Source organism: Schistocerca americana, chromosome 7 (assembly GCF_021461395.2).
Source record: "Schistocerca americana isolate TAMUIC-IGC-003095 chromosome 7, iqSchAmer2.1, whole genome shotgun sequence".
Taxonomy (NCBI): Eukaryota; Metazoa; Arthropoda; class Insecta; order Orthoptera; family Acrididae; genus Schistocerca; species Schistocerca americana.
Genome location: NC_060125.1, coordinates 558666241 through 558681443, shown reverse-complemented (window position 1 = coordinate 558681443; position 15203 = coordinate 558666241). Strand labels below are relative to the sequence as shown.

The following is a 15203-nucleotide window of genomic DNA, read 5'->3' as shown; positions in this document are numbered from 1 at the left end:
GATGATTGACTGATCTGGCCTTGTAACAATAACCAAAACGGCCTTGCTGTGCTGGTACTGCAAACGGCTGAAAGCAAGGGGAAACTACAGCCGTAATTTTTCCCGAGGGCATGCAGCTTTACTGTATGATTAAATGATGATGGCATCCTCTCGGGTAAAATATTCCGGGGGTAAAATAGTCCCCTATTCGGATCTCCGGCGGGGACTACTCAAGAAGATGTCATTATCAGGAGAAAGAAAACTGGCATTCTACGGTTCGGAGCGTGGAATGTCAGATCCCTTAATCGGGCAGGTAGGTTAGAAAATTCAAAAAGGGAAATGGATAGGTTAAAGTTAGATATAGTGGGAATTAGTGAAGTTCGGTGGCAGGAGGAACAAGACTTCTGGTCAGGTGACTACAGTGTTATAAATACAAAATCAAATAGGGGTAATGCAGGAGTAGGTTTAATAATGAATAATAAAATAGGAGTGCGGGTAAGCTATTACAAACAGCATAGTGAACGCATTATTGTGGCCAAGATAGACACGAAGCCTACAGCTACTACAGTAGTACAAGTTTATAGGCCAACTAGCTCTGCAGATGACGAAGAAATTAAAGAAATGTATGATGAAATAAAAGAAATTATTCAGATAGTGAAGGGTGACGAAAATTTAATAGTCGTGGGTGACTGGAATTCGGTAGTAGGAAAAGGGAGAGAAGGGAACGTAGTAGGTGAATATGGATTGGGCCTAAGAAATGAAAGTGGAAGCCGCCTGGTAGAATTTTGCACAGAGCACAACTTAATCATAGCTAACACTTGGTTCAAGAATCATATAAGAAGGCTGTATACATGGAAGAAGCCTGGAGATACAGACAGGCTTCAGATAGACTATATAATGGTAAGACAGACATTTAGGAACCAGGTTTTAAATTGTAAGACATTTCCAGGAGCAGATGTGGACTCTGACCACAATCTATTAGTTATGAACTGTAGATTAAAACTGAAGAAACTGCAAAAAGGTGGGAATTTAAGGAGATGCGACCTGGATAAACTGACTAAACCAGAGGTTGTACAGAGTTTCAGGGAGAGTACAATGGAAAAATTGACAGGAATGGGTGAAAGAAATACAGTAGAAGAAGAATGGGTAGCTTTGAGGGATGAAGTAGTGAAGGCAGCAGAGGATCAAGTAGGCAAAACGACAAGGGCTAGTAGAAATCCTTGGGTAACAGAAGAAATATTGAATTTAACTGATGAAAGGAGAAAATATAAAAATGCAATAAATGAAGCAGGCAAAAAGAATACAAACGTCTCAAAAATGAGATCAACAGGAAGTGCAAAATTGCTATGCAGGGATGGCTAGAGGACAAATGTAAGGATGTAGAGGCTTATCTCACTAGGGGTAAGATAGATACTAAATACAGGAAAATTAAAGAGACCTTTGGAGAAAAGAGAACCACTTCCATGAATATCAAGAGCTCAGATGGAAACCAAGTTCTAACCAAAGAAGGGAAAGCAGAAAGGTGGAAGGAGTATATAGAGGGTCGGTCTATACAAGGGCGATGTACTTGAGGACAATATTATGGAAATGGGAGAGGATGTAGATGAAGATGAAATGGGAGATATGATATTGCGTGAAAAGTTTGACAGAGCACTGAAAGACCTGAGTCGGAACAAGGCCCTCGGAGTAGACAACATTCCATTGGAACTACTGACAGCCTTGGGGGAGCCAGTCCTGTCAAAACTCTACCATCTGGTGAGCAAGATGTATGAAACAGGCGAAATACCCTCAGACAACTTGAGTAGAAGAAGGGATCGGTTGGTAGGACATGGTCTGAGGCATCAAGGGATCACCAATTTAGTATTGGAGGGCAGCGTGGAGGGTAAAAATCGTAGAGGGAGACCAAGAAATGAATACACTAAGCAGATTCAGAAGGATGCAGGTTGCAGTAGGTACTGGGAGATGAAGAAGCTTGCACTGGATAGAGTAGCATGGAGAGCTGCATCAAACCAGTCTTAAGACTGAAGACCAGAACAACAACAACAGATTTACTTACATTTGAATACATGAGTTGGCAATTATTAGTTTTCAAACAAATCCTTTGTACAAAGAGTTTTTGATGACTTTAAAGTTTAATAATTATTCAATTGAAGTATTATTATATGAAGCAATATGTACAATAATTACATTTAAATGTCCATTAGGTTTTTTTTTATGATAAAGCATTGAAACTGCTTCATGTTTTGAAGATTTCCTTTTGGGATCTTATACGATCTGCTGAACTACTGAGATCCTACCTCTGGAGGAACTTTTACACATGGAAGATGGGAGGTGGAACTGGACATTTGTCTTCTTTTTGAGGCCAAAAGAAAGTTTCTGCTGGTCTGTGAGGGTGCATAAAAAGAATGTCATAGTCCCCTTCTTCTTCATTGAAATGCAGAACCATTCCTATCTACCAGTTTTTCTCATAAACACATGCAATGAAAGAATGTAGGTTATATTTAATAGTAGGGATAGTCATAGAAATATTTTGGTTCAACAAAATTTTCAAGTCTGAACTCACTCGTTTGGCTGTAATTTCTTTGCAAGAAGCTGGTTTAAAATAATGGAAACTTCTTGTACCCAGTATTCTTTGATCCATTTGAAATCTAATTTCAAGCATGGTTCTTTTAGTTTCAATTTCTTCTTCCTCTAAAAAAAATATATCTTTGAGAATAAACTTTTGCAAAAATTGTACATTTGTTCAGCATTTATTATCTGCTCTCTTTGCCTATGGTTCTGCAAGGTTTTTTTGGTAACAGTTCTCTTGACTGTGCCCTCGATCCCATCACATGTTGTTTTATAATGACTCGTAGCATGAAATGGGCAGTTTGCATTTAATTTAAAAGTTTTATAATGAAAACATAAATTTATCATGCTTTTAAAGTTGTACTGAGCACTGCAACCATCTGTAGTATACTCAATTTGGTCAATTCCAGGAAAGTTTTGTTTTATGAAATTTGTGTTTTTTTTCTTGTACTGAATAAACAAATGGTACATCATGCTTTAGATCATCTGAAATGAAGTGCAATGATGTTTCTGTTATGGTGGAATTGTCATTTTTAGAAAAAAATCACTGCTGGATGAACTAAGCAGCTCGAGTGGCCCCAGTGGTAGGATTGCACTTCATTTTGCAGACTGAAGTTATAGTTTTCTGCAAAATCCATAAGAACTAAAACATCATTAAATGCTAGATTTTCTTTTCTTTGTTTCACGTGAGAGTTTTCGAGTTTTTGTGATTTAAGAGTGAGATATCAGAGACTCAATTTTTTTATAGTAAAATCAATAAACTCCTTCCAAGGTTGATTATAAAGTCATTCTGCCATCACTTGACACCCACTGTGAAAAATTAATGTCTTCATCTTCATCTTCATTGTAGTCTTCTAGCATTTCTCTTAGATGTAGGTGCAGTGATTCACTTGTTTCTGGGCACACATCACTTAATCTTAACATACAGTCCTTGTTTTGTCTATCACAAACCAATTTGTCCATCATAGTGTGTACTGATTCTTTATCATGTTGGTTCAGAGCATTTGCTAAAAGCTCAATACTTTGGTGGTGCAAACACACACACACACACACACACACACACACACACACACACACACAGTGAGTTCCAGGTGAACCAGCAAACACACACCATTTCGGTCTCAAGGAGCAAAATTTGGAAAATCCAAATTTAATATTTGGGCATTTTTCTTTAAATGCAATAAATAATTCCTCTAAGTTGCATAAAAGAATTCTTTTCTGCTTGTAAGTATTTATTATACTAACTTTGTCTTTAGCACCTGGCAACATGTAAAAACATAAAACAGTTGGGCGATGTCTGTTGTTTCTTGGGGAAGGGTTCTGCCATGTTTGGGTTCTGTCAAAGCCAAAATACATTTCTCATTTGCAAGCGCTCTGTCATTTTGCACTAAATATTCTGATATATTACATTTTTTCACTGTTTTCCTGTGAGCGCAAGACTTTGGAGTGATTGCTGATCTCTGTATTTTTTCCCATTTGGTTAAGTTTGTCTGGAGTCTCTCCTTTATGGCATCCACTTAATGGTCAAGATACTCAGATTTTGTTTTCAATTCATTACCTTGAGTTGTAGTGTCAGATTAACTTGTTTGGATATTAAGTGTTGTTTTCCAATATTTCATTACTATGTTTAGGAACTGTATCAATTTAGGATCTACTTTGTATATTTCCAATATTTGTAGTAACCATGAGTGGGGTACACTATCAAAAGCTTTTTGGTAATCAATGTATGCGTAGTGTAGCGACCTTTGTTTAGTTTTAGCTTGATATATCACCTCTGCATCTATTATCAGTTGCTCTTTACATCCTCGTGCTCCTTTGCAACAACCTTTTTGTTCTTCATTTATAATTTTGTTCTGTGTTGTATGTGTCATTAATTTCTGTGTAATGACTAAAGTTAATATTTTGTATATTGTTGGTAGGCATGTTATGGGGCTATATTAAGCTGGGTTTGCTGTGTCTGCTTGGTCTTTAGGTTTCAGATAAGTTATTCCACGTGTAAGTGTATCAGGGAATGTGTATGGGTCTGCAATGTAATTGTCAAATAATTTTGTTAGATGTGAATGTGTTGAGGTGAACTTCTTTAGCCAGAAATTTGCTATTTTATCTTTTCCAAGGGCTTTCCAATTGTGAGTAGAATTAATTGCTTGGGTGACTTCATGTTGCAAAATTATCACTTTAGGTATTTGTGGTATCATCTTGTATGTGTCCGTTTCTGCTTGTATCCACCGTGCATGTCTATTATGTTGTACCGGGTTTTATTATTATTATTATTATTATTATTATTATTATTTACAGTTGCTACTTCATATCTAACAATTCATCTATTAAGTAGGAGTAACTGTCATTCAGAAATTCTTTTAATTTCCTTTTGAATGTTGTTTGACTATCTGTCAGACTTTTAATACTATTTTGCAAATGACCAAAATTTTTTGTGGCAGCATAATTCACCCCTTTGCGCACGAAAGTGACATTTAATCCAGAAGAGTGAATATCGTCCTTTCTTCTAATGTTGTAGCTATGTACTTCGCTGTTATTTTTTAATTGGGATTGTTTATTAATGACACATTTCATAAGTGAATATATGTATTGCGAAGGTACTGTGAATATCCCAAGTTCCTTAAATAAATGTCTGCATGGAGATCTTGTGTGGGCTCCAGCTATTATTCTGATTACATGCTTTTGTTCAATGAAAACTTTCTCTCTTAATGACGAATTGCCCCAAAATATGATGCCATATGAAAGCACACGCACACACAAAACTATAGTTTTAAAAATAAAGTTGTAACTGTGTTTATATAACAATTATTTAAAATGTCATTAAGCACAAAACACTAGGCAGTTAACTTGAACAGAGCCAAATGAACACTTATAGATTTGCAGTACAGGCAGGCTGTGGAGGTAGGGTGGGTTTCATGTCCTGACTTGAATTTCATGTCTTGACAGAAGACAGCAGGCAGACTGCTGACTGGTGAATTTTCATGTGCATACTTGCATGGTAGTACTGCCTTCTTCAACACACTTCTCATGACTCCAAAATGTTGTATGTTTCTTGACTTTAACTTCAGCTAAATAAAACAAAAAATATAAATAAAATTACAACTACAGTAAAATCTTTAGCCCAATTTAAAAGAAAATAACAAAAATGTTTTCCAGAATGAAATTTTTGCTCTGCTGTGGGGTGTGCGCTGATATGAAACTTCCTGGCAGATTAAAACTTTGTACCGGACCGAGACTCGAACTCGAGACCTTTGCCTTTTGCGGGCAAGTGCTCTACCATCTGCCTGGGAAAGGCAAAGGTCCCGAGTTCAAGTCTCAGTCTGGCACACAGTTTTAATCTGCCAGGAAGTTTCAACAAAAAATGTACTAATAAATTACTGTTTTAAGTAGCTGATCTTCCAAATTGTAGTTTTAAAATCTTTTACTTCTATATAACCTCTACTATAACCATTCTGAATTTTAAAATAGCTGTTCTATACGTTTTGAATAGATAGAACTTGTTTTGACTTCAATATAAGATAAAGTTGTTACAACTCAGAATCCCACTAATTTTTTGCACCATTTGAAAGGTAATTTTATGTTTTCAAAAATATATGGCTGCATTGGGTTATTTGGAGAGAGATTTTAGCTATTCATAATTTTCTGTTCCTACGTCACAATTTTGAAATTAACGATATTTTGAGTTTCAGTACAGTTTATCAATATGATTGAGCATTATAAATCGGAATTTTGTAACTCTTATCAGTTGCTGCATTTAATTTAGAACAAAACTGTGAAAATTTCAAGGCTCTAGCTTCAAAACTATCGATTTTGCTTCAAATTCTGTAAAAGCATGCATGCTTTAGTTACATCTTAATTGCACTTGGAAATACAATTAGCCTAAAATTTAAATGGTGATAACTCTGAAACTACTTGATAGAATTGGATGAAACTTTGTATATTTTTCTTGTCTTTATGCTTACATTTCACTCACAAATTTTGGTACAAATCCAAAAACCTTGGGTGTTGGCTGGATGATTTTGTGTGGAATGACAGTATATGGTGGTGTTAGTTAAGGGTACATCTCACTCTGAATTTATTGGCTTTATACTCATTTCTATGGGAAACTGGTGCTGTATATTTTTTTGTGGATGATCCTAGTCTGACAGTGTGATTAGGATCTTCAGTAAAGCATTTATCTGTAAATGAGGGAGAGCTTGAGGAGACTGATTGTAGAAACTTTACTCCATGAAACCATCCGCTCTTCCCACCAAACTGTCATAGGAAGATGCTTGACCATATTTCCTATTTCTTTTGTGATTTTGATGCTCAAAAGGATTGACTTAAGGTGTCACAGAAAACCATTCTTGTGCTGTATCTTACGGATAGAACGCAAATGCATGTAAATATGCCAGCAGAAAATTGTTAAGTTTTTTATTCAGTTTCCAGAATATCTGACTCGAAATCCTCCACATGCAGATTCACCACTAGTTCTAATTCTGCTCATGATAGTTACCCCTGAACAGAAAATAAACTGACATGATGATGTATCTGAATCTTCAATGAGTTAATGTCTCCTGGAGTTCCTCTTGTTGAAAGGGAAATTGAGCCAGTACGCATTGTGATGATATCTGTTTCCTGAGGCATCTGTTTACTGAGGTGATGGAAAAAGGAAGGTAAGTTTGAGAGTGGTGGTCACACTAACCCACAATAACAACTCAATATCTTCTCAAGATAGTTCTCTAGCTATTCTTGAGAGCACCAGTGTAACTTAGTATTGGTAATGTTTTAGGAGATCTTTAAGGACGAAGTCATATGGCTATGAACAAGCGAGTTTCGCGAAAATGTTAAAGCAAAAAATAATGTGAAATTGCCGGTTTTTTAACAAAATATTGGCAGAGCAGTGATTTGTATGAAATATTGAGAAATGTCATTTCCATGTATAAAAAAATATTATAAATCTGAGAATGGCAGTTTGCCAATTTTTGTAACTGCTGGTTACTGAATGCTGAAATCACATTTTGACATCTTGTTTCTTCAAGGCTGAGGTTAATGTATAATCTTAAAATGAATGATCATTTACCACATAACTGTGATGTGATGTCAAAACTAACACCAAAAGTGGCAGAAAAAGCCACGAATTGGGGAAAAAAGGTAACAGCAAAAAAGGAAGAGAACACCAATTCTAGAGAAAAATACTGACATTGGAAAAAAAACACCAAAATTATTAAGAAACCAGCAAATTTGGGCAGAAAAGGTAACACTGAGTTTTTTTTTTCACTGAATCTGGAAAAAATAGCAGCAAATTTATAAAAAAGCAGCAAATTTGCCAAAAACTGAAGAAAAACAAACTTCCAACCTCAACCAGAAAGAGAAAAACGGCAAAACAGCAAAAACTGTGATGACTTGAAGGTACCGTTGCAAATGCTGGTTCTCAAAAGTGTTTCTCCCCTTCCCTGCAGGCATTCCCATTTGAGATCGCAGAGTATTTGCTTAACACTTGCCTGTTATTTGTTCTTAATGTAATTAGTGTGGTACGAAAGCAACATAATTGAATGTTTGTATGTTTTTTATCATGCTCCACACAGGGACTGTAGTGTCATATTTAGGTGTTAGACAGAATTAAAATTTCATGGTCCTTGAAGTTCATTAATGACAATAAATTCTTTGTTGGAGATTCTGGCGCTTCCTGTGCCATTGGTAAACGAATAATTGACAGTGTTTACAGTGGTTCTTATCTAGTGCTTTCAGTGAATGCAGGGCAGCTGCATGCTCCAAAGAATGTAAGTAATTTGCTATCAGCATTACAATCATAATGGCTCAAAATTTATCACTTAATGCAGTGGAGTTACATACATATCACACAAGCCACCATACAGTGCTTAGGGGAGTGTATCTCGTACCACTTTAGGCATTCCCTTTTCTGTTACATTCACAAATGGAATGAGAGGGAAAAAGGCTATCTATATGCTTTTTATCTGTGAGAATAATTTGACAGCGCACTGAAAGATCTGTGCCCTAAGGTTAGATGACATTCCCTCAGAATTATTGAGTGCCTTGGGAGAGCCAGCCATGATAAAACTATACCAATTGGTGTGATAGATATATATGATACCGGTGAACTACACATACAGCTACCTAAATATTCTGTAAGATACCACAGCGTGCATGGCAAGGGTACCTTGTGCCACCAATAGTCATTCCCTTTCCTGTTCAGGGGGAAATGTAGTGAGGGAAAAATGAATGTCTGTGTGTCTCAGTATGAGCCTTTATTTCCCTTATCTTGTTTTTGTGATCCTTAGACAAGATGTGTATTTATGGCAATAGGATTGTTTTGTGGATTGTTGCAAGTGCTGGTCCTCAGAAGTGTTTCACAAAAAGATTTTCGTCTTCTCTGCAGGCATTCCGATTTGAATTCAGAGTATTTGCATAATACTTGCCTGTAGATCGAACCTACCAGTAACAAATTTAACTGCATGCCTCTGAATTGCTCGATATCTTCTCTTAATCTGACTGGTTTGAGATCCTGAAGACTTGAGCAGTACTTAAGAAGAGGTCACACAAGTGTTCTATTTCAGTACCTGTGTTCCACTATCATCCATATGTTTGTGGGTAAGATTTGGAGCTTGGTGTGCATCTGCACCACAGGGATCATTGCCTGTCCTCGTCTTAATTGTATATGTGGTGTCTGCTCTTTCAAATGTGTAAAACAGCCAGTGATCCCTTCAGTGCAGATGCACACCAAGCTCAAACTCTTACACAAATTGGCAAAATGCCGTGAGTAGTGAGTATAATAACCAAGGGGCTCTACGTCAGTAGTGTGTGAATAAGTTGAGAATTTGGGTCTGATGGGAGGTGTGCTAGGGTAGTTTGTGTAGTTGTGATGACCTCTGTGTCTAGGCGGTGTAGTGGTCTGCGCATTCGCCTAATAAGTAGCAGCCCCTAGTTCGAATCCCGGACACGCCTGTGAACATGTGTGTGTGTGTGTGTGTGTGTGTGTGTGTGTGTGTGTGTGTGTGTGTGTGTGTGTTTTGTCTGCATTTAACAGAGGACTTTCTGAGATAGCTGATAATTGATAGAACCTTTTTCCTCTCCCCCCCCCCCCCCCCCCCCCCCCCCCCCAATATGTGCCTTTCTGCCTCTCAGTGCGGTAAGTAGCAATCTATCCATTTGTTTTTTTTCCCCCTACCTTGGATTTTCTATTGCTTGACAATCATATAGTTATTCTTATTATTGAGTTAACCACTGGTTAATGTATGATGCATCTGTGTTTTTCCCATGAGTAATGATGAGTCATTGTTCCTAGGTACCTCCACACAGCACCAGCACTAGTAGTAACAGCACTGTTGGTGATGGCATAGGTGTACAGAGGCAGGGCAGCCAGAGACACCGCCGCTCAGGAAGCAGCGACCTGACAAGTGTACCTCCGCTGCCCCCGCCACAGGGTCTGCATCCCATGCCAGGAACCTCTGCACACCTGCCTGCAGCGTAAGTTAAAAACTTTGAATGTGCTTGGGATGTGCTTTAGTTTCTCAAAAACTTTTATGCGCATACAGAGGAGGTAATTTGAGAAGAACATAATGACAATGAGTGATAGTAGGACAAGTAGGTTGGATGTAAATTTTTTATTCATTATGGCTACATCTGTGCATTTGTCTAAGGTGTCAAGAGTGTTGAGGTAACACTGGCTATTACATGTACTTACAGCCAAATTTTGTTTTGGATCTCTCTCCCTCTTGTCTTTCTTCCCTTCGCCCTCCCTCCCACTCCCCCTCCCACTACCACTCCCCCTCCCACTCCTCCTCCATGTCTCCATCCCCTTCCCATCTCCTCTCCCCTCCCCTCCACACATCACCCTCCCCTCCACACATCACCCTCCCCTCCGCACATCACCCTCCCCTCCACACATCACCCTCCCCTCCACACATCACCCTCCCCTCCACACATCACCCTCCCCTCCACACATCACCCTCCCCTCCACACATCACCCTCCCCTCCACACATCACCCTCCCCTCCACACATCACCCTCCCCTCCACTCTCCCACTGCCCCACCCCTCCCATCCTCCACATTCCCCCTTACCCTCTACCCTTAAGTGTCCTAATCTCTCGCACAGGACATTGTGAGGTCTTCAAAAGACTTCTGTATAAATTCCCTGTAAATCTGTGATACAGTTTTATGTGGGATACATGAACATCTTACTTTGTAGCAATGCATACAAATTCTTTTGATGTCCGCTGTTACGCTTGCTTGCTAAGGACTCCAAATTTTGGAACAGATCACAATTGCGTTTTGTATACAATTTCCTTATCATATGCCTAGCACTATTCACAATTTCTCACCAAATCAAAGTCATCAATTCATCTTGTGTACTACAGATTTCCCATATTCCTTCTATTTCATATCATTTCACTTTATCATTTCATGTAAGGACACAAACTGGTTTTCCTTCTTGTTCATGTAAATTACACATTTTGCACGATGCATATATGAAGAGAGCTGCCCTTCAGTAAACAAAGTTGAAATACTTTCTCTCAATCTCATAACATTACAATCACCCAGCAATGATACCTTTCTGTGAACAACAGCACTATCAGCAAAGAATTTGAGTGTGATACTGATAAATCCTTTATGTTGTGTCTGTAGGTGAAACATGGTGACCTGGATAACTATAAACACTCCAAACATTTAGTATATGAGTAAAATGTCATTACTTTTATTTGCAAAATGTGCAGGCAATGAAATATACATAACTTTGAAGATGTGTGTCTTTCCCAGTCATTTCCATTATTCATTGATCTCCGAATACTAGTTTTGAATATAGTTTGAAATTTAATAGCATCATGCACAGTTTGTTGTATCTCACTGTGTGTCTTCAGAGATCTGAGGGCAGAACTCGGTGAACAGCTTCTTAAGATGATGTGCAGCTGGGTACATTGGCATGCAGTGAGTGCAATCAAAGGCATTCCCTGGTGGCATCCATAGGAATATAATGAGCCCTGCAGCTAGTATGACTTCGAGTGGTGCCAGCTGGCAGCCTGTCTGTGGGTTGTGACTTTTGCTGAGATGTGGGCAGCATGCCATGCGTAGATGACCTAGGGATGCCATGTGCAGATGACCTAGGGACTGTTGATACCACAGTCCTTCACCCCACACTGCCCCCCAAAAACTGCATACCATTGTTGCATAGTGTGAGTGCAAGCAATGATATGGAGAAGGCCTGTGCCATGGTGCAACTAACGGAGTTGAATATGGCATGATGGCACTAACCAACAAGTGTCCCAACATTAGCTGTGTGAACATCAGTCGACAAATGTTGTGGCTGCAGCATAGCTGGGCAGGGGTCAAGAGCTGTTTGTTGAACTATATGCCTGAACATCAGGCACCAGTAAAGGCTGTTCAGGGGCAGCAGTTTGGGATACAGGCAACATGTCTGAAAAATGAAAATATTTGGCGGGATCACAAAAATTCCAGAAACGTAATTGGTTTTGGTGCCGTCAGTGTGTGTCTGTTTTGCCTGGAGTGGTATAGTGAGCTCAGTGTAAGGTTTGGTAAATACACAATAAAAAACTTTGTCATTCATGTGGAACTTCATTGCTAAGGTTATGTCCGAAGCAGAGTGCTGAGCACATAATAAAGGTAGCAAACTGCAGTAGGTAGCAAACTGCAGTGACAACGACCATGTAGCACTTCTGCAGACAAAGCATCATGAACAGGAATAGTGCAGAAGGTTCTGAGAAACAATAACAAAGCATTGTCCCTCGAGTGTGAAGCATGAAGTTTGGGCATCTGAAACTTGGAATTGCAAATGAATTTCTTAGCTTCGCCTTTTGATTATGAAGAGGAGGAGCCATCCGGATATGATGAATCCCATTTTGTCAGCAGAAATGTTGAAATTCCAATGATGAAAACTGTGTACCATTGTCTGAAATAATTTTTTGAGGCAAACCTTCTAAACAAGTCTGAAGTGAGCTTTTTGATAGTGTTAGCACTGGCCATCAAATTCAGAGGGATTGAGCTGATTCTCTGTACGGTCACGTACATCTTTCACCAGATGAAAAAGCACTGTTAGTGGCTTATGATCAGTCACAAGAAAAATTTTCTTCCATGCAGATATTGATGAAATTTTATAACACCTTATATCATAGCTAAGATTTCTTTTTCCTGTTGACTGTAGTTGACTGGGCCTTGTTCAGTGCTTCAGAGGGAAATGCTGTGGAGCGTTCGGTGTTTCCAACCTTGGAGAAAAAAGCGCACTTTTTCAATGTGATGCTGTATTGACTGCAATCACTGCCGATCTGTGGGGTCATAATGGAAACGATACGGGCGAATAAACGATGCGTTTTTCAACATTTGAAATGAACATTTGTTTTCTCCAGAGCATTGGAAAGGAACACTCTTACACATGTGATGATGCAAAGGAGCAGTGATTTGCACTGTGTTCAGAATGAATTTAGTATATTAGGTAATTTTTCCAAGAACTACCTGTAGTTCCAGAACATTTTTATAAGAAGGTAATTTCCTGATGGCATCTAAGTATTTAGTCGAGGTACAAGCTGCATGGGCATCAATGAGATGTTCCAAATATCCAATTTCTGTATTGAAAAATGAAAATTTCTGCAGATTGCACTGCATCCTCTGTTATTTAAACTTGTAAAAAAAATCTAAGCTTTGGATATGCTGTTCCAACATTTGTCCAGATGCTGTGATGTCATTCAAATAATTTGAACAGGATGGGACTTTCATCATCACTTATTCATGAAAATGGTGAAACACTGAAGGAACTCCTCAACAGAATAGGAGGAGTGACCTATGAGGAAACACTTAAGTTTGGATTTGAAGCGCGTGGATTACTGCTAATATTTTTGAATTCTAATGCTAGCTTACTGAGAATGGATGCGGTAGTATACTGCACACCTTTTTGCACAACCGTTCAGGAAGTCCAGTCCAAATGCAGGTTTGATTTCTGCTGAGTATTAACTGAGTGAAAGCTGCTTATTCTTGGGAATAAGGTAATATTGTTACCAAGAAATGGCAGTAATATATATTTTCAAAAATGTCTGCTTGTGTCTGTGTATGTGTGTGTGTGTGTGTGTGTGTGTGTGTGTGTGTGTGTGTGTGTGTGTGTGTGTGTGTACCCGTCCTTTTTTCCCCTTAAGGTAAGTCTTTCCGCTACCGGGGTTGGAATGACTCCTTACCCTCTCCCTTAAAACCCACATCCTTTCGTCTTTCCCTCTCCTTCCCTCTTTCCTGATGAAGCAGCCGTTGGTTGTGAAAGCTAGAATTTTGTGTGTTTGTTTGTGTGTCTATCGACTTGCCAGCGCTTTTGTTTGGTAAGTCTCATCATCTTTGTTTATATAAATTTAAAAACAAAGATGATGTGACTTACCATACGAAAGCGCTGGCAGGTCGATAGAAACACAAACAGACACATACATACACACAAAATTCAAGCTTTTGCAACAAACTGTTGCCTCATCAGGAAATAGGGAAGGAGAGGGAAAGACGAAAGGAAGTGGGTTTTAAGGGAGAGGGTAAGGAGTCATTCCAATCCCGGGAGCGGAAAGACTTACCTTAGGGGGGAAAAAAGGACGGGTATACACTCGCGCGCACACACACACACTTATACAGACACAAGCAGACATATTTAAAGACAAAGAGTTTGGGCAGAGATGTCAGTCGAGGCGGAAGTGCAGAGGCAAAGATGATGTTGAATGACAGGTGAGGTATGACTGGCGGCAACTTGAAACTAGCGGAGATTGAGGCCTGGTGGGTAACGGGAAGAGAGGATATATTGAAGAGCAAGTTCCCATCTCCGGAGTTCGGATAGGTTGGTGTTGGTGGGAAGTATCCAGATAACCCGGACGGTGTAACACTGTGCCAAGATGTGCTGGCCGTGCACCAAGGCATGTTTAGCCACAGGGTGATCCTCATTATCAACAAACACTGTCTGCCTGTGTCCATTCATGTGAATGGACAGTTTGTTGCTGGTCATTCCCACATAGAATGCATCACAGTGTAGGCAGGTCAGTTGGTAAATCACGTGGGTGCTTTCACATGTGGCTCTGCCTTTGATCGTGTACACCTTCCGGGTTACAGGACTGGAGTAGTACTAAGTTTGCCAAGGTAACCCCATTCCCGATGTCCAGGCGGAGCTTCAAGGAATCCTCAGAACCTTAGGCCCCCTGCAAAACTTTTCACCTGACTCCATCAACCTCTTGACCCCTCAGACACCTCGCACCCCTACCTTCTACCTTCTTCCTAAAATCCACAAACCCAATCATCCCGGCCGCCCCATTGTAGCTGGTTACCAAGCCCCCACAGAACGTATCTCTGCCTACGTAGATCAACACCTTCAACCCATTACATGCAGTCTCCCATCCTTCATCAAAGACACCAACCACTTTCTCGAACACCTGGAATCCTTACCCAATGTGTTACCCCCGGAAACCATCCTTGTAACCATTGATGCCACTTCCTTATACACAAATATTCCGCACGTCCAGGGCCTCGCTGCGATGGAGCATTTCCTTTCACGCCGATCACCTGCCACCCTACCTAAAACCTCTTTCCTCATCACCTTAGCCAGCTTCATCCTGACCCACAACTTCTTCACTTTTGAAGGCCAGACATACCAACAATTAAAGGGAACAGCCATGGGTACCAGGATGGCCCCCTCG

General features: G+C 39.5%; 1 protein-coding gene across 1 annotated transcript in view; it reads left to right on the top strand.

The window, feature by feature from the left end:
* LOC124622067 (E3 ubiquitin-protein ligase SH3RF2) overlaps nt 1-15203 on the top strand; it is a 223705-nt gene that overhangs the window by 43633 nt on the left and 164869 nt on the right. Inside the window, exon 8 of the mRNA XM_047147639.1 lies at nt 9830-10011. Coding sequence (XP_047003595.1) covers nt 9830-10011 — 182 coding nt within the window. The remainder of the gene's footprint in view (nt 1-9829; nt 10012-15203) is intronic.